The sequence below is a fragment of the Drosophila sechellia genome, chromosome 3R (assembly GCF_004382195.2).
Source record: "Drosophila sechellia strain sech25 chromosome 3R, ASM438219v1, whole genome shotgun sequence".
NCBI lineage: Eukaryota > Metazoa > Arthropoda > Insecta > Diptera > Drosophilidae > Drosophila > Drosophila sechellia.
Genome location: NC_045952.1, coordinates 21,127,883 through 21,145,718, shown reverse-complemented (window position 1 = coordinate 21,145,718; position 17,836 = coordinate 21,127,883). Strand labels below are relative to the sequence as shown.

General features: G+C 44.6%; 6 protein-coding genes across 6 annotated transcripts; 3 read left to right on the top strand and 3 right to left on the bottom strand.

Annotated features, from left to right (window-relative positions):
* Positions 1–612: 612 nt before the first annotated feature.
* LOC6607459 (homeobox protein Hox-A9) lies at positions 613–1,619 on the top strand. Its single transcript, XM_002032192.2, has one exon. The coding sequence runs from the start codon at positions 896–898 to the stop codon at positions 1,523–1,525; it is 630 nt and encodes a 209-aa protein (XP_002032228.2). The 5' UTR covers positions 613–895; the 3' UTR covers positions 1,526–1,619.
* Positions 1,520–2,891, bottom strand: LOC6607458 (MKI67 FHA domain-interacting nucleolar phosphoprotein). Its single transcript, XM_002032191.2, has 3 exons — positions 2,711–2,891; positions 2,300–2,644; positions 1,520–2,234 (listed from the first exon to the last, which is right to left on the bottom strand). The coding sequence occupies exons 1-3, from the start codon at positions 2,804–2,806 to the stop codon at positions 1,611–1,613; spliced, it is 1,065 nt and encodes a 354-aa protein (XP_002032227.1). The 5' UTR covers positions 2,807–2,891; the 3' UTR covers positions 1,520–1,610.
* Positions 2,892–2,960: 69 nt separating this feature from the next.
* LOC6607457 lies at positions 2,961–4,309 on the top strand. The gene is made up of 6 exons (XM_002032190.2): positions 2,961–3,177; positions 3,234–3,419; positions 3,479–3,682; positions 3,741–3,971; positions 4,029–4,075; positions 4,142–4,309. The coding sequence occupies exons 1-6, from the start codon at positions 3,025–3,027 to the stop codon at positions 4,194–4,196; spliced, it is 876 nt and encodes a 291-aa protein (XP_002032226.1). The 5' UTR covers positions 2,961–3,024; the 3' UTR covers positions 4,197–4,309.
* A 123-nt stretch (positions 4,310–4,432) lies between these two features.
* LOC6607456 (diphthine methyl ester synthase) lies at positions 4,433–5,627 on the top strand. Its single transcript, XM_002032189.2, has 2 exons — positions 4,433–4,673; positions 4,742–5,627. Exons 1-2 carry the CDS (start codon positions 4,539–4,541, stop codon positions 5,450–5,452), a joined length of 846 nt encoding a protein of 281 aa, XP_002032225.1. The 5' UTR covers positions 4,433–4,538; the 3' UTR covers positions 5,453–5,627.
* Positions 5,621–6,864, bottom strand: LOC6607455 (COP9 signalosome complex subunit 6). The gene is made up of 2 exons (XM_002032188.2): positions 6,379–6,864; positions 5,621–6,320 (listed from the first exon to the last, which is right to left on the bottom strand). Exons 1-2 carry the CDS (start codon positions 6,757–6,759, stop codon positions 5,676–5,678), a joined length of 1,026 nt encoding a protein of 341 aa, XP_002032224.1. The 5' UTR covers positions 6,760–6,864; the 3' UTR covers positions 5,621–5,675.
* Positions 6,865–7,268: 404 nt separating this feature from the next.
* On the bottom strand, positions 7,269–17,079 carry LOC6607454 (elongation of very long chain fatty acids protein 1). The gene is made up of 6 exons (XM_002032187.2): positions 16,920–17,079; positions 15,078–15,268; positions 14,915–14,995; positions 13,122–13,284; positions 12,681–12,817; positions 7,269–8,185 (listed from the first exon to the last, which is right to left on the bottom strand). Exons 1-6 carry the CDS (start codon positions 17,077–17,079, stop codon positions 7,907–7,909), a joined length of 1,011 nt encoding a protein of 336 aa, XP_002032223.1. The 3' UTR covers positions 7,269–7,906.
* Between the last annotated feature and the right edge of the window lie 757 nt (positions 17,080–17,836).

Genomic DNA, 17,836 nt, shown 5'->3' with positions numbered 1-17,836 from the left:
ATTGTACTATTGCACTGGGGATGGGAAGCATAAAAGTATCAATATATCGATAGATATCTGAAAGTATTTCTACCGTTGCTTCATTGTTATCGATAGATATATTCGAACTTCTTGTATACTTGTTCTAGATTAAATGTCATTTATTAGCTGACAAAGGAAAATAATGAGAAATGTATGAAAAAATCAAGCCAAACAACAACTACATAGAGAAGAAGAGCAAAAATACTGAATGCCCTTTGGAATGTCATAGTCTGGCAACACTTGATATGTGCTGTGCCTTAACCAACAAGGACTACCCAACACTTTTTCTGTTTGAAAATAAAGGCGGTTAATTTAATAGTAACTAATATACTAATGAAAACTCAAATAAAAATGGTATTACCTAAGCCCCAAGAAAAATAAGCAGAAACTAGCATTTATGTTTTTACAAACGAACTACTGTGTCTACTTTATAATTGTATTTGTAAATCATTTCTTTTCATATTTTTAGGAAGTTTGTAAGATCTACTTTATTAAACTATTTTATCCCTTAGCCATTTCTGTGGCACGCACTTATTAATTATGATATAAAACTCCACTTTGTCATGGATTATCTGGGGATATACACTCAATGGTCACTTGTAATCCGCCGCATCGACTTTAAAAGCGCGTGCAAGTGCGACTTTTAGATAAATCTCCGACTGCGTCTTACGACCCGCCGACGGTTGTCTATTAAAATTTTATAGCTCCGCAGTTGGTGGCACAAAGCACTTGACTCATGCATCCACTTCCGTTTCTGACCGGACGCCGGGGAAGGGGCTGGGAAATCGGATTCGGGTTTGTTGTGACAACAGTTCGTAGGCAAAGACAACAAGCCGATCTGGGGGTGTCATAACCACTCATACCCGAGGTCCAGATGTTGCACACAATTATCATATCAGCAGCACATCATTTGCGACTAAGTGAAAAAGCAGATTGGTCTGGCACACTCTGCGCGTTGTTTAAAAAGCAGCTCCGCCGAATCCGAGATTTCAGTAATAGTTTAGACCTAGAAACAAAGAGAACCGCAATGAAGAACTCCCACGCGAACGTCGATTACGAGTCTTTTTGCTACGAGGATATTACGAAATCGTGGCTCAACCAAACGGAGGGATATACGGACTGCAGCTATGTATATGACCACAGTGCGGCTTCAGCCTACGCGGATTACAATAAACTAGAAACTAATTGGTGCAACGAACCGAACAATCAATGGCTACCAAATGATGCAGCTGCTGATCAAGAACTTCGAAGTCAAAGGCCTAAACTCCGGACAATCAGCTCGAATCGCAAGGAACGTACAGCGTTTTCAAAAACGCAGCTCAAGCAGCTGGAAGCGGAGTTCTGCTATTCCAACTATCTGACCCGCTTGCGTCGCTACGAGATCGCAGTCGCGCTGGAGCTGACCGAACGCCAGGTGAAGGTGTGGTTCCAAAACCGACGCATGAAGTGCAAGCGCATCAAACTGGAGGAACAGCAAGGCAGCGCGGCCAAAACGTCATTTTAGTTTGTACAAGGACATATTTTAACACAATTCATCTTACAAAATGTTTTCGATTACTTAACAACTATAGTAAATGTATTTTAAGCTACTACTTGGATTTCTTGGCCTTTCCCTTGGGCAAGGGCTTGGCCAGCGACTTGGCTGCGGCCAGCTGCAGCTTCTGGGTGGCGGCATTCTTGTTGCTCTTGGCCGGCGGAGCTACTTTCTTCTTCTGCACACCGCCAGTGCCGGGCTTGCGTTTCAGTTTGTCGGCCAGCTTCGTCTTCTTTTGCTTGGGCGGCGGTGATAGATCCTCCTCCTCTTCGTCGCTGTCATCGCTGGCCTGCTCACTATCCGATTGCTCCTCCTCAGCCTCCAGATCGGACTCATCATCGGATGCATCAACGTAGTCCTCATCATCGGAGTCCTCGTTGATGGTGTTGCCCAGCAAATCCTCCAGCTTTGGTTCCTTCTTCGCAGACGTTTTCTGTTTCTTACCGGTTTTCTTGGCCGCCGCCTGGCTCGTAGATGCCTCAGCGGATTTCTTTACTGGTTCCACCAGCAAGTTGGAGAAGTCGATGCCCAGATCCTTGTACTTCTCCTGCAGTTTCTTGATCTTGTTGAGATTGGACACGGTGCGCTTCTGGCAGGCGGACTCATCCCAGTTATTCTGCTTTTTCACGCTGCGCTGCGTGGCTTTGGTTAGATCCGAGACATAGATTTCCTTGCCGGCCTGCAAGTGAATACAACTATGGATAAGAAACGTGATACATGACACGTATTTCCCTTTGCACGCACCTTATTGACAACCTTCTTCAAGGAAGTCCTGAAAAAGTTGAATGTCTGCTTCTCTGGTGGAATGTAGGTGGCCTTCACCACCTTCTGGAACATAAGGTAGTTGTCCATGGTGTCGGCAGCCACCTTGGCCACCTCCGGGTACTCGAACTCCACGAAGGCGTAGCCCTTGCTGTTTCCGGTGCGCAGCGAACGGGCCAAACGGACGCGCAGCACCCGACCGAACTGTCGGAAGTACTGGCGCAGCTGCTGCTCGAAGAATCCGTGGGGCAAATGCTTCACAATGACCACGCCGCGTTCCGGATCCTTTGGATTCTGCGGCCTGGCCTTGGTCACCTTTTTCTTTAGCTAAAATGGACGCAGTTTACGGTTATCCAGCCAAACGGAGGAGCATTTGTTTTTGCAGCCGCTCACCTGTCCGGAAACCACATTCTTGGCTGCATCGATGGGCTTTTTGGGCGTGCTCTGCTTCTTGATCTTCTGCGCCTTGGGCTTCTTAACAGGCGGCATTTTAAATAGTGTCAATTCACTAAAATTGAATATTAAAGTTGTAAATGAATAAAAATCGCCGCACGTGGAGCAACAATAATGGTATGACCGTTTTTGTTATTGCGATAGAGCGCTTAGCTAGGCGTTAGACTATTTGACCCACCATTTGGCGACTGGTCACTCTTTCAGTTCTTTATTTCTATTGTTTTGTTTTGCGGAATTTTTGCCGCCAATATAAAATGAGTATATCTGATTCATCGTTGAATAATTCCCTCCTGGAAGTGGACGAAATGCGCCTAGGCTATGACCACGAATCCATCAAGTCCTTCCTCCAAAAGTCGTCCATCAAGGACTTGTTTCCCTACGCAGTGGAAATCATAGACGGCAAACAGGTTATTATTCTGTTTATTTCCTAATAACTATTACTAGTTTGTTTATTTTAACATAGTTGCTGGATCGCATGATGGCCACCTTAGACGGCCAGCTGGAACTCAATCTGCAGCAGCTGCTCGATCTGTTTACCCTCTCCATTATGATGATGACGTTCCAAAGGGACAACGTTCTGTTGATGAAGGAGCGCTACATGATGGTGGATGTGGTGTGTCACCTGACAGAGTCCCTGGATTCGGAAGAGGTAGTTCCCCTTGCTGCCATCCTAACATTTCCGCTTAATTACATCTTATCCCCGTTTAGATGTTCTACATGGCCAGTGGGTTGTACGAAAACCTCATCACTGGCGTGGGTATGGAGCGCCTGGAAAGAGTGCTGGACATGCAGGCCGCGATTCCCGCCTTGGTAAAGTCCTGCCCTCTTGGCAACGATGTAGCTATGTCCCTGTTGCTCACCATAATGGGACGGTACACGGGAGAACCTGTCGAACTGGACCAGAAGGAATATGTATGCCTCTAAAAGTGAATCCGTCAGCACTTTAAACTGTATTCCCATTTATCTGTAGGCCCTCAAGGCTTTCAAAATGGCCAAAACGGTCAACTGGCGCCAGTTGGCAGACAGTGGACGCCAGGCAGATTTATTTATGCTCATCCGCACATTCAGCATGATCATTAATTGCAGACGCATACGCGAGGAGTATCCTGATTGGAAGGACAATCTGGGTGCCGAGATACACAAGTACTTCCTGCAGGTGCGCATGGATCGCTCCGCCGCCTATGGCGACTTTGATATGATGGTAAGTGCCTATGCATTTATGCTAAGGGAATCGCTAATGATAAAGATTGCTTTGCAGATTGAACGATTCATAGCTTATTGCGTGGTTCGCGGCGCCTCAACAACGTAAGTTGAAAGGGCGTAATATTATTTATTGAAGTACCTTAATTAAATGGTATTTTTTATCCACAGACCGCAACTGTGCAGCTACAAGATTTCCGAGCTGACAAATTCAGAGTTCCAATAATCGCTGAAGTTTTGTTATATTTAGTTAGTATTACAGTCTAAGAGTAACATAGATATCATACAGCTGAGATCAAAAAAGCAAACCAAATATATAATTTCTTAAGTAGTGTAAAATCGAGCTTATTTCCTAATAAAATGAAATGGCTTGATTGACCTTCAATTTCAAAATGCGCGCCATTGCTGCTCTGGCTTTTTTAGCACATTCCCGCAAAGTGTGTATTTCTTGGCGCTCTGGCGGCGGTCACACAACGCGCGACGGCACGTGTTGACTGCATTTAAAAAGCGATTTTAATAACATTTGGCAGGAGTTGCAGTGGCCAAGCAGTCGCACCAGTCGCCTAGCATGTTCTACCTAATCGGCCTCGGCCTTGGCGACCTGAAGGACATCACGGTCAAGGGTCTGGAGATAGTGAAGCAATGCAGTCGCGTCTATCTGGAGATGTACACCTCGATTCTGGGCTGCAGCCTTGAGGATATGGTAGGTATCTGGAATGGCCTTCGTTCTGGGAGCACCCAATGCTCAATGCATCTCCGCTTTGTCCGCAGCAAGAGTTCTACGGACGACCGCTGCTGCTGGCCGACCGCGATCTGGTGGAGCAGGGCGCTGATGAGATCCTGGCCGGTGCGGGCGAATCCGATGTGGCGCTGCTCGTGGTAGGCGACCCCTTTGGCGCCACCACCCACACAGACTTCATACTGCGCGCCAAGGAGAAGAACATCCCCTACAAGGTCATCCATAATGCATCGATCATGAACGCCGTCGGCTGCTGCGGACTGCAATTGTACAAATTCGGCGAGACCGTTTCGATTCCGTACTGGGACGAGACATGGAAGCCGGACAGTTTCTATGACAAGATCAAGCTGAATCGCCTGCACAACATGCACACGCTGTGCCTGCTGGACATCAAGGTGAAGGAGCCCACGCCGGAGTCCTTGATGCGCAAACGCAAGGAGTACATGCCACCGCGTTTCATGACCGTGGCGGAGGCGGCCTATCAGTTGCTGTCCATTGTGGAGAAGAAGGACTCGCTGGAAAAGAACACAGTGCTCAACGAGCAGTCACTGTGCGTTGGGCTGGCCCGTGTTGGCCAGGAGTCGCAGCAGATTGCCGTTGGCACGCTGCTCGAGATGCGCTCGACCGATCTGGGCGGACCGCTGCACTCGCTCATCATTCCCGCCAAGGAGATGCATCCGCTGGAGGTGGAGTTCTTGCAGCAGTATGCCGCCAGCATCAAGCTGGACGACTACAACCACTAATTTCGCTGCGAAATTACCTAATTTAGTGTCTAGGAAATGTCTGTGCATCTGAATTGAATTTACGAAGCAAGAGGAGCTGGAAGCTCAGGAAGAAAGTGATATCGCTTGATGCCACCCGTATACGTATGTAGCCTGCCCTGCGGCAGCTGAAATAAAACCGCATTCACCCATCGTACGATTATGTGTATTTATCTCCGAAGCTTTAATAGATTGTTTGCATATATCAATAGTAGAGGCCTCGCATGCGGCGCGAGGATCCCTGGCGGTCGTACAGCATATTAAACTTGTTCACAAAGTGGTGCATGTCGTTGCAGCCCTTGGTCAGCGTGCCCAGGTAGCTAATCAGTCCCACATCGTTGCACTGCGTGTAGAATTCCTCCTGGAAGGCGGGAACCTGCATCACGGGCAGTCGGTGGCAGAGAGCGTATGCTTCTCGCAGAATCTCCTGGTTGGCCCGCAGCTTTCCGGCCTCTACATCGCGTATGTACTGCAGCACGATCTTGATGCGTGTATTCAGCATCTTAATGGCACTGTCCTGGGCCACCAAATGCTCCGCCACCACGCTCTTCTCGCCGGACTCGTTCGAGGTCATGCGCGCCACATGATCTACGCCAATGCGCTCCGCCTCCTCGGTGGCCAGTGTGTAGGTGAGGGGTACGAACAGCATGGTGGCCTCGCCGTCCACCAGATCGATTAGGGACTCGAATAGCTTCAGGGGAAGGTGGTCGACGCTGCGGGAGAGCGGATTCAGCTGCAGCATGATGGGACACTCGTTGATGGCCGCAATCTGTCTTTGGATCTTAATGTCATCGGCAGTGGGATTGTCGCCGGTTGTGTACCAGCCTATGAAGTCGAGATCACTGAATACCTGCGGAAAACAGAGTAACAGCTGGTAAAGGAGCGTATGTAGAGGCTTGGACACTCACCTGCTTGTACTGCTGTTCCTTCTTGTTGTAGTAGTCCTTGTTGATCACTGTTTCATCGCCAATTACGTCCGTCTTCAGTTCGAACGAGTTCATAATCTCAATGTTGCGGCCCTTCTGCTTGCCAATCAGTGCTCCGTACACCTGTCGCGGCTCGCCGTGCTGTGCACGAAAGCGTGTCCAGTGCTCGGAGATGTTCATTATGACCAGCGGATGCAGCGATATGGTCACCGAGCCACTGGTGCCCGCTGCAGCCATTATGTTTCCCTGCGGCTGTGGGTTTTGATCAGCAGTCTTATCCACTGTCATACTGCTCCCGGCGGCGGCGGAGGACGATGTGCTGGGCTTGGCCGACATGTCGACGTCCACTTCCATTTGCTCCATGCTGTCGGGGGGGCCTTTATTCACACGTAGTTTGCGGTATAAACTTAATTTTACTTCTTTTTGATTGACAAGTTCCGGTATAAGCTGACGTTATCGTTATTGTTCTCTCAGTAGTTCGATATAACTTATCGAGTGTGTGACCACATTTTATGCAGTCTAAGCGGTGGCGCGAACCTTTTTAAACTGAACGTCGGCGTTGCCAGCTTTATTATTAACGACCACTATATTTGAATTTATGTTTCCTGTTACATTAATTATTCACCTTAAAAAGACTATATTTTTATTTTAAAGCTTTGTTAATCAACTCGGTTACATATATTTTTATTATTAACTGTTAGAGACCTTTGGAGAAGTTTTATATTTTCGTGGCACACACGAAAGAGCAATCAACAATTTTCGACATTGATTTGTTTCTAAAATTTATTGATCTCTTCCAAAACGACGATGCCAATTCACAGCTCTGTTTTTTCCGCTGTGAATTCAGAAGAAATTGAGACCCAGTTGGTTGGTTTTCGTTTTTATTTTATTTATCTTTTCTTCGTTTTTATTTGTCTTGGCTTTTAATTTCGTGCTCGCCGTATTTGTTCGTGCGAATGTTGTAAGACTAGTTGGCTTAGGACTACAAATATTTAACATTAACATTTAACAGGCTATTTACAAATCGTCTATACACAATTACAATTACAATAATCACTTAGCCTAAGGGAGGTTCTAGAATTAGGCGACTTACACATTAGGCAGATCTCGAAAATTGACCCAGTTTGTTGTACGGTTCTACACATGCGAATGCAGCCACAGATGGCGAGAATGCTATGCGAAGCGAAGCAATCAAGCGAAGCTAGCGAGGGGATAAACGGCAAGTTATAATTGAAGTTGCGCATACGCCCCGTGTTCCCCATGCTCGATCGATCGATCATCGGCAGGCGGACTTCCTCTTCTCCGTTCTCTTCTGTGGGCGTGTGTGTGTGTGTGCACGCTCGTGTATTTATGGCTCTTAGCTTAGCTTAGCGTTAGTTGAAACCTTTGTACCAAAACTACTTCCGTTCCGTCCGTTGCCATCACCAATCTGGTCCGTTTATGTAAAATTTGTTCCCCCAATGTTGGGCAATCACTGAAAGCACTTTTCTGACTGCTTTCGGTTTTCAATTCAGTTGGCTTTCAGCTTTTGCGCCAGCATCGCCGTGTTATTGTTACTGTCCGCCTTGCAGGGCGTGGCATCCAGTTGCTGCTGTTGCTTCTGCTGCTGCTGCTGCTGCAGTTGCTGCGCCGCCTTGGTCTTCCTGTAGCTCTGCATGTAGAAGTTCATGAAGAGGCAGAAGAAAATGGATGCATTCAACAGGAGCAGCGTCGAGATGAACTTGGAGAACTGGCACTGGTTGCTGAAGAGGGCGCGGAGCGTGTGGAAGATGCACAGCACGAACTGGGCCTAAAAAATGGGAAAAATAATATCAATGTTATAGAGATCATATATATCATATATCATATATTATAGTCTAGTTCTAGGGTTGCACAACTAGGCCTTGTTTTCTAATTGTTGATGTAATTTTTATCATGCGTCCAAGCAGATTAACGTTGTCTTGTCTAATTACACGTATTAAGAATGGGTTGTGGGAACCATATGGCAAACAGACTTGTTACGCTTGAATTCTGGGAAAGTTCCGAAGAGAGAGCACACGCCTCCTTCGAGCGGCTGGCTCGCATTCAAAGCTCAACTTGACCCACCTCTTTATGGTCATTGGCGCTGTCGAAGGGCATTGAGTGAAGCTTGTCTCGTTACGGAAGTTGTAACGTCATTCAATTAGCCAGTTCTCTAACTGCCGAGTCATAACTTATACTTTTTGCAGTCCGGGTAACAGCTCTTTGAATGCGGCTAATAAAACGGCTAGCAGTGGAGCACCCTTGAGCTGGGCGGGCAATCAAGAAGCACTCAGTGCGGCTACAATGTGCGCACATTGATTGGAATTAGCCGGAGTGTCAGTATGATATGAGGCTATTAACTAGCTGCTGACTAGCTATGTTTAGCCCAGTCCAACAAGCTGGCTCCGATTGGCCCCTGGGCGACCCCTTGGCGCGTGTTATGGGCTTTTATAGTTACCGCTGATGTTTGAACATAAGATAATCTAATGGCACCCACACCCACTGCATACTAAAGAGTTGACACCAAGATTCTAGCCTTTTAGACGTAGAAACACTCAGAAGCCAAAGAATGTCAATGAGCTAGTTGCTTAGTCTATAATTCCAGTAAACGTAACTAGATTCAAGAACGGTGAAGTTAGGCTTAGGAATTTTAAATATGCCTGAATAACATGTATAAATTAAATGGAATGCCGAAGCTAATGATCATTGATTTATCGTTGATGGTTAAGACACGAGCATCGTATGTTATCGGCTATCTCAATTAGCAAGGGTTTTTCATTGTTTCTTCCTATTTCTTATGTTTATAACTACTCCAACTATTTTTCCCTGTGTACCAATCTCGGTGGTGTGCAGTTTTCGATGACCTACAAAATATTACGCTGGCCAGCCAAGCGCTGCAGGTTTCCATTACCACTGCATGTTGGCCAAGATGGCAACTGCAACTACAACCGGCCAAGTTTGCCTCTTGCGGTCCGTTGAAAGCCAACGTCGGCGCTTAAATGCTTCATTGCACGAGGCACCGAGCACCGTGGGCTTCAAATTGATGGATGGAAGTGGGGCAATATGTATGCTGGGTTTTATGGGAAGTCCGGCAGGTCGAATGGCCAGCTTCCTCATAAAAGTCGCTATTATTGAGTGTAAACTGCTTCTGGAGAATTGAAATGGTTTTAAATGTCTCTTGGATTTTCTCACATTGTGCATGCAGAGATTGGAGCGCTCAACAGCAGTGGCTTCTTCCATAAATTGTTTGTAATTAAATGCTAAGTTATTTTTGCACGTTTTTCAAGAGGTTTGACCTCGTGTTTGGCGTTTTTGGTTCGTGCCGGATTTTCTTTGATCAATCTTTGAAAATTCTCAGGGTACTTGAAATCGGAAATCGCATAGATTTAGTAAAATAAATTACTGACCTCTTAAATTCGCTATACCAAATGGGTCATAAATCTATTTAATTTGCCTAAATGAGTATGGACATCTTATTTTGGTAAGGCCATCTGGCCAAGCCCCTCTCTGAGATATTTTGGCAATTTTTATAGGTGTGCTAAATTTTTATGTGCTGCTTTTCGCTTAAATATTTCACATCAAAGGTCACAGTGACCTTTTCGATCAATTAACTGCTTAAATTTCAAATCTACTTTCTATTGAGTCAATTAACTCATTTAAACTATCCGTGCAGGCTCAACAAATATATACTCTGCAGTTTATGCAGTTTTTAAATTTTCTATTCAAGATTAAGAATTGTCTGTAGTGGACCACTGTTCCAGAAAAATGATTGTTGCGCAATCTTGGCATAGATCATTGAACGTTATTCCATTATTATTGGGAAATGGAGTGCGCGTGTACCGGCAACTGGCGATCGAAAACAATAATAGAAGCCAAAGGCAGTTGCACTTGCAACATGACTGATCTGAACCGATGACTCGGATCGCCGCACCGGCAATTGAAAGTGCTGGATGCAGGTAGATGGATAGCTAGATAGATGGCTTGTTGACTTTTACCCAGACACGGCGTGCCAAATTGCATGAGTAGTCTGCCCAGTGGTCGCCATCGACCGGCGCACAAGACCCGGTTTGCTGGCGGGGAATAGCAATAGCCGACATAGACACTCACCCAGGTTGGTGTGGCAAGTTCGTCGCGGTGCTGGACAAAAGTGAACGCTACCGCTACCGCTGCCGCTCAACATTCATTGCCGCAAAACGGAACGAACACGAAATGATAATGTAATCGAAACTGGTCGGATCGGTTGGTTAGTTGGACGGTTGGTCGGGTGGTCGGGTGGTCGGCTGGTTTGTGCCGCAAATGTGGAAACTCTTGGTGGAATTGGAAGTGGAATTGGCCTACCTCCGTATGTTGCGGGCATGGATGTTGCAACCTAATGTTGCCACAAACAATCGGCAAATCGGAACTTAACTTCAACTTGTGCCCGGCTCTCTGCTCAAATGTGGAGCATGCGATGTATGGTCAGGCATTTGCTGGCTAATTGGTCGGCAGGAACGGAACCAAATCGAAAAAATCCGACTGGTTGCGCAGCCAATTGGCAACACTTACTTGCAGTAGAAGTAGAATCACAACTACGACTACTACTGGCATGACAGATAAATTATCCATAAGATGCACCCGCCTACTCATTAAGTATGTCAGTGCAGCGCAGCGATATGCACAGAGAACAATTGGGGGTTTGCAAGAACTTATTGCTGTAGAATTTGTGATTTTCTGTGTTAAGAAAATTGATACTATTCATTTTATAAGCTCATTAACTCTGCTAAAATATTAGTAATGTTTCTAGTATGGGTTCTACTTTTTTTTACTGTGTGGGAGGCCAGGGATCAGCAATTGGAAAGATATCAAGAAAATGGCACTACTACAACCACACAAACAGCAATCTAGCTAAGCACTCTATTGACTACATATGTGAAATTTTATAAAAGCATATTACAAGCACAGTGAGCCCTGCCTAGCAGCGACTGCAACTGTTGGCAATTATTGATATTTATTAAAAATTTATTAAAATCGTTAAGTTTTTAATTATTGTTCTTTCCTCATTTTCCAGGCATAAAAATTATGTAATTGCATTTAATTGCTTGGTGGAATGTCTTTATATTGGATTTGGAGACTTGATTAGCTGGTATGGCTTTAGCAAAAATGCTGTTTTAGGATAAATAAAAATAAATGACTAATTAACCCTCAAATTAAGCTCTTATTGACCTAATTTTTGGGATTTACTTCTTGGGAATACCCACTGCTGGCTGCTCGTTCGCCTCCTGCCCAACAGCCTGTCTAAAATGGAAAACCTGTGCTTGCTACTTAACTTAGTCACCGAACGTTTGACAACTCAACTGTGGAGCAGAGCTTCAAGGCGATTCACTAACTAGCGGCTGCGACAATAACAACTACAGCATTGAATCTCGATTCGAAGGAGGCCAGTCAGTCAGCCAGCAGAACAAACTATACTCGCCAATATCTCCATGCGTTTCGAACTTTTGAAAACGAGAAAAGATTGAGAAAAAATGCCATGTGTTTGTCGTATTTCAATTATGCGTATTCACTAAAAAAAAGAAATACTGGCCAGCAAAGAACCGTTCATGTGAAGCCAAGATCCAATCTAATACGATGCCAAATTGGCTGGCATAAAAATCAGATGGGAAAAAACATAAAGCAGCCGTGAAATCTAGATCACTTGATTGGCGACAATCTCTGGATTCGCATCGATTTTCGCAATGTTGCGTAATCTCTCAACGAGAATTTGAGATCGATGGCCCAGAGATTGGCCTTTGGCCCCAAAAAAAAAACAAAGTTTTGGGAAAAACTTAAGCGCTAGTGCAAACAAAACGGCGGAGGCCTAATCTTAGTTTTGCAGTGGCATTTCGGCATTTTAGACAAATGCAAGACACAGTTGGCTAGTTAGAAGCATTGGCCAACATTACTATGTTGGCAATATAAACACGGATAGCAACTGGTCGCCGCGGATGCGAGATGGTGTGCGTGCCTTTGGGCCCACTGAATAATGCCAATTTATGTGGCAGAGCCAGCTGAGCACTAAGTCTAACTTTGAGGCACGACTGCCGGTCTAACTGGTTTGCATTTTGGCTTAAATTTTTGGCGGCGTCTTGGCCAAATCAGTCGGGCAATTGCTAGCCCACAGCGACTAACTTCGACTTCGATCTATGCTCGAAAAAAAAATACATTTCACACATGCCTGGCCCCAGCGAAGAATTCTGAACAAGTTTCGTTTGATTTCGGGCGTTATCTGGGCTGGAACCGATTCGCATTTAATGAGTGGTACTTACGATCTGCAGCTCGGTCATGTATTTCTTCCACCACAGGAACTTGGCGTACTCGGGTCCCATGGCGGCCATCATGTAGTAGAAGTACATGCACACGTGCACAAAGTTGTTCAACAGATTCGGGAACGTGGCGTTTCCACCTGTAACAGGAGATTGGAATAATCAGATTATAGTAAAAGATAGTAGTTAGGTCCAGAATCATTAACAGGAGATTGGAATAATCAGATTATAGTAAAAGATAGTAGTTAGGTCCAGAATCATTATCATAGCAAGTAGAATTTCGGATATAGGATTTTTCATTCATCGAACATGAAATGCTATAACAGCAATATAATATTTAATAGTTGATTATTGATTCTAATTTACATAAATGGCTATTAATATTTCGAAATAATATTCTGAATTTAATCTAAGCTGACGAAATAATACTGGTTATTTACTCACCGGCGAGGAACTTAACCAGCACCCATGTCTCCAGCGGAGTTACCGAGTGATGGTACACGTGCAGCCAGGTGATTTGGGAGGACTTCTTGCGCAGCACGAAGAACATGGTGTCGGCGAACTCGGTCAGCTTGGACAGGTAGTACAGGTAGCACAGGTTGAGCATCTGCGGGATGAGACGGTGAGAGAGGGTGGGAGTGGGCGAAGGGGGTATCAGTGCGGTTGACCTAGCAAGGTCGTTATGCAATTCGCGCCCACCGAGCAACGTGGCCAATTAGCGTAGAAACCGCAGAAGAAGAACTTGCGCAATGACATTGACAGAGTTTTCGTTCCGCCGCCTCTTTAGTTTCGTTTCGCGTTGTTTCCTTTCTCGTTTGGAATACCCAAGCAAACACTTTTGTATTCATTTTCCGAGCAAGAATTCAGCTGTTTCTGTTTGCAAGTGAAACGTTTGGGCGCACGCTGCGTATGCGCAATGCAAACAATGCTGACTTTTATGACTTCGCTAAGGCGCCGTGGACTTATGGAAATGACCATAAAACTAGATGACAGACGCTAATGACTCTAGGGTCCACCGGAGTTTATTGACTTGTCTCTGGGGCTCGGTGGGTTTTATATTTCTCTTGGCTTGTTGGAGCTTTTCGTTGCGGATGTGAAATCGATCAATGAGTGTGTAGGAAATGGTCCGGCGTGGTCAGTGGTAATTCACAGAATTTATGCTCTATTGATTTAAAGCTCAAACAGACCACAAGTACAATTCCAATTGCAAACAAACGGCTGAGCAAGCCGAACTGTTTAGAGCCACTTCAAATGTTGTTAATTTGATTGTAAACTAGCCAATAGTACAACAGCCTTGAGAGTGTGGTCGTCTCTAATATTTTTCTGACCGTAATGTTGGAGGCTTTAAATGCTTGCAATTCGTATACCCTCTATGAAAATTCGATTGATTTCGGTGTAAATTAACACAAGAATAAAAGATTCCAAAGAGGAAAAGGTTTTAGGTTTGGTAAGTGAGAAAAAATAAAAAATAAAGTAGATCCATTGAATGCTGCTTCGCTAGAAAACATTTGAAAACTTTGAGAAAGTAGTATTCATATTTAATCTGCAATCTTTAAATCAAATTTAGAGTATTGATAGATAGGTAAGTTGGTTTTAGCTTTTATTACAAATCTGCCAGCATTTAAGCCCCATTTGCGGTGCAAAAACAAATTGGCCTAAAATTGTGCATTTAACTTTAGACTGCCATTAATTGTTTATGCTGAGTGGCCTGGGAAAAGGGAGTATAATCGATGGGCAGGCGTAACAAATGGCTGCTCGAAAAGCCATTAGAGGTAGAATTTGGATTACGAAGCTGACCATTTAATTGCCACGCTCACTAAATTTGAATGTGAACTTTGTGCTGTCTCGGAGACATAATTAAAAACACTTTTTTCGTGGTTGTTTTCATATCTGCTCTATGACTGGTCAAAAAAGTGGCTTTGAGCTGAACTTTACGGGCCAACTAAATGGCTCTCGAGTCTGCCGGAGTCAGTGAGTCATCATAAACAGAGGCAACGAACTTGCTAGCCAACTGCGGAAGATGAACCCGGCAAGGTGAGGCGAAAACAAAGACCGACCAACAACTAACAACTAACCATCAACCGGCCAAATGACAAATGCCGAATTATATAATAGAGACCATAAACTACTTAAGTCCACACGTGCCTTTCGAAATAGATATTTGATTGGGAATGAGCGAGTTTCGATCTGACAGTGAATTGAATTTAGAATTTAGATGACCGGTTGCGACCACTTACCCGCTTGGAACTGGGACTATCGGAGTAGTCAACCGGTTGGCACTTCAGATTGTAGTAGTTCAGCCAGCCTGCCATTAGGTGCTATTTTGGGGGAAACCAGAAAGGGAATGATATCAGTTGGACGAACCTTGTGCTATATGCTAATCCCAAGACCCAAACTCACCTCGTAGAACATATACCCGCTGAGGGCCACCTGGAAGGCATTGTAGATGACCAGGGTGCGGCGCAGCTGGAAGGGCTTGCGATCGCGCATGAACAGTGGTCCTATGACCAGGACCCAGAACAAGTAGACGGCCACCATGCCAAAGGTGAACATCGGGTGCTCCATCAGCGGGAAGCGCGTTGCTCGCGGATCTGTAAAAATTAGACGCATAACATCCTAATTAATCACCGCCAATCGTTGTTCATTTCATTTGCTATAAGTTTTGCCTATGCTAATGCAGAGACGGGACGAAACAGCTTCGATTTGCATTTCATTAGTTTCAGCCAAGCCATTCAATCCATGCCAGCTGAATGAAATCGTGGCTAAATATAAAGTCTACTTGTCACTTGTAGCGTTTAAAGTGTCAGCACAATCGCCTCTACACTGAGCAATAATAGTAAATAGTAAGCGAGGATGCCGGTTAGGGAATTATTCCATATCTTAGTAAACATCGACGTCATAGCACGTTGATTTAAAGAAACCCCCCAGAAATGACATGGTAATTAATTGCAAAGGGGTGTGCATTTATAAATGGACCAACTTTTCCACAACACTGCTTGTTTACTACAATAGTTATGATTTATCATCCAGTTCGACGATATTGCCAGCAAATAGTTGTTTACTACAAATATTCCATTGGCCGCATGGGATCACTTTTATGCCGGGAATTCTTGACCTGTTGCAATGAGCAGTTGGTTGTACTCTGGGCCTCAATGTCATCTGCATAACTTAGTTTACTAAGTCGAACAGAAGCTTCCACTAAAATACTAAGATACTAAAATATAATATTCAAAAAGTAGAGAAAATGCATTTCTATGTCTGTAAACAGTTATCTGTACACTGAATGAATTTTGAATTGAACTTTTTAGATTACCTTATTATTTCATGTATCATAAAATTAATATATCTCACTAATATATATTTTTCTTTTGTTTTTAATAACTTTTCATACGCTTAGCATACAAATGTCTCGAGTTTTCTCCCAATTAATGTGTCAAGTTCGTGTCCTAAGTCTTTTGTTTACGGACCGGAACTCTTACTTTTTCAAGTTTGTGTTCTAAGTCTTTTGCTTATGGCCAAAAAACCCCCGACAGTTTTTGCTTTTGGAACTACGTAATCTTCTTAAAGCCGGTTTAGTATCACTAAGCCACCGAAAAAAAACTTTATTTGCACTGCTTTTAATTGCATCTGCCTGCCATTGACCTTTCACCGCCGACTTTTCTCATTGCCAGGAAAGTGAATATGTGAATATGGGGTACCGTCAGTAAGTGCCTCTGTAAACGGAACTCATGGGCAGACCCCAAAGGCAATTGGCATGTTCGAAGTGCTCCGGCTGCTATTATTGTACTTAATAAATACATGCTCAGCTGCACACGGCGAAACCAAAAGCAAAACCAAAGTCGTCGATGGCGGCAGTCGCATCATAAAAATGTCTAAGATAAGCAATGTAAATACATTTGAATTACGTTAATAATTGTCAAAAATACAATTGACACTGCCAAGGTCGCAATTTAAAGCGCGCGCACACACAAACGCACACAAGAAATCATTTTTAATTGTCCTAGAAGTTTTTTGGCTCAACTTTTGGCTCTGTCTTTTTACTTTTCTTTTTTCTGTGGTTTTTTTTTTTACATTTTTTCTTTGCCATCTCGTGTTCGTTTTGTTTGGCATTTAGGTTTTGTGTTGCTATTTGCAGGCCATAAAAAATGACAATTTCATGGCAATTCGTCATTTTTATGGATTTATAATTAAGTCGGCTAATGCACCAGATATTCGAACAGCACCCGAACACTTGACACCTACCGCCGTAATCCTCTTCCACCAGCTGGTAGTAGCGCTGCACGAGGCCCGTGTAGTTGCGCGTTATGTGATGGGTCTTGAACTCATCCAGCGCGATATTGGCTATCTCCACGACCATTTCGAATCGCGAGCTGCTGTTGTAGTTGTGGTAGTTCATACTCATGATGATGGGTTCTCAGTTATCCTCAGGCTAATCCTTGGCTTTCAACTTGAAGTATCCAAAAGTGTGGACTTGTTTTTGCGTTTTATACGTTAAGTTCGTTGGGTCAGAGGCTCGCCGCAGGATGTTGCATACTGCGCTCGGGCCGATCGATATCACTTTATTGGCTGCACACGCTCAGAAAAATCACTTTTCGACTCGCTGTATTGCTGTTTATTTACTATTGCCCAATTCGTATTGGATATAGACGCGCAGATCTGGCTGGATTCTACCACCACACCGTAGGAATGTTTATGCTCAACTGAATCTAAAACTTCTCAGCAATCACAAGATAAAGTAACTTTTTCGCAGCGCCAGCCGAGCAGAGCAGCGGCAGAATCGGTGGCAGAGGCTGAGCGGCTGCGATCACGATGCTTGTGCAAAATACTTGGCTGGCTCACAACTACAACTACAAGTGCCAAATACCAGATAGAGCCCGACTTCGGCAACTGAACGAACGACGAACGCCCCCAAAAAAGAGCCATAGAACAACGGAAGTTTCGTTCAGTTGGCGCCGCAGTGCATGCAATTTTTTCTACATCTGTGTTGGCCACAAACCCCCATTGCTCGCATGTGTGTGCGTGCGTGTGAGTATCTGTGTGTGCTTGGCCCACTGAGTTGCGTTCGAGTTTTTTCGATTTTTAGCATGTTCCGTTTGGCATTCAACATTGAATGCCGATGATTATGTTGCCGGTGGCTCGAGACACCGGGAGAATTCAAC

What these genes read in the sequence shown, in the direction of transcription:
- LOC6607457 (XM_002032190.2), top strand. Translation starts at nt 3,025, where the DNA reads ATGAGTATATCTGATTCATCGTTGAATAATTCCCTCCTGGAAGTGGAC. An exon ending in AGTCCCTGGATTCGGAAGAG is followed by an intron (nt 3,420 to 3,478) that starts GTAGTTCCCCTT and finishes ATCCCCGTTTAG; the next exon opens with ATGTTCTACATGGCCAGTGG. An exon ending in GTTCGCGGCGCCTCAACAAC is followed by an intron (nt 4,076 to 4,141) that starts GTAAGTTGAAAG and finishes TTTTATCCACAG; the next exon opens with ACCGCAACTGTGCAGCTACA.
- LOC6607454 (XM_002032187.2), bottom strand. Translation starts at nt 17,079, where the DNA reads ATGAGTATGAACTACCACAACTACAACAGCAGCTCGCGATTCGAAATG. An exon ending in ATAGTCCCAGTTCCAAGCGG is followed by an intron (nt 13,285 to 14,914) that starts GTAAGTGGTCGC and finishes CTCATCCCGCAG; the next exon opens with ATGCTCAACCTGTGCTACCT. An exon ending in GCTGGTTAAGTTCCTCGCCG is followed by an intron (nt 12,818 to 13,121) that starts GTGAGTAAATAA and finishes CTCCTGTTACAG; the next exon opens with GTGGAAACGCCACGTTCCCG.
- LOC6607459 (XM_002032192.2), top strand. Translation starts at nt 896, where the DNA reads ATGTTGCACACAATTATCATATCAGCAGCACATCATTTGCGACTAAGT.
- LOC6607458 (XM_002032191.2), bottom strand. Translation starts at nt 2,806, where the DNA reads ATGCCGCCTGTTAAGAAGCCCAAGGCGCAGAAGATCAAGAAGCAGAGC. An exon ending in AGAATGTGGTTTCCGGACAG is followed by an intron (nt 2,645 to 2,710) that starts GTGAGCGGCTGC and finishes CGTCCATTTTAG; the next exon opens with CTAAAGAAAAAGGTGACCAA. An exon ending in TGAAGAAGGTTGTCAATAAG is followed by an intron (nt 2,235 to 2,299) that starts GTGCGTGCAAAG and finishes ATTCACTTGCAG; the next exon opens with GCCGGCAAGGAAATCTATGT.
- LOC6607455 (XM_002032188.2), bottom strand. Translation starts at nt 6,759, where the DNA reads ATGGAGCAAATGGAAGTGGACGTCGACATGTCGGCCAAGCCCAGCACA. An exon ending in AGGAACAGCAGTACAAGCAG is followed by an intron (nt 6,321 to 6,378) that starts GTGAGTGTCCAA and finishes TGTTTTCCGCAG; the next exon opens with GTATTCAGTGATCTCGACTT.
- LOC6607456 (XM_002032189.2), top strand. Translation starts at nt 4,539, where the DNA reads ATGTTCTACCTAATCGGCCTCGGCCTTGGCGACCTGAAGGACATCACG. An exon ending in GCTGCAGCCTTGAGGATATG is followed by an intron (nt 4,674 to 4,741) that starts GTAGGTATCTGG and finishes CTTTGTCCGCAG; the next exon opens with CAAGAGTTCTACGGACGACC.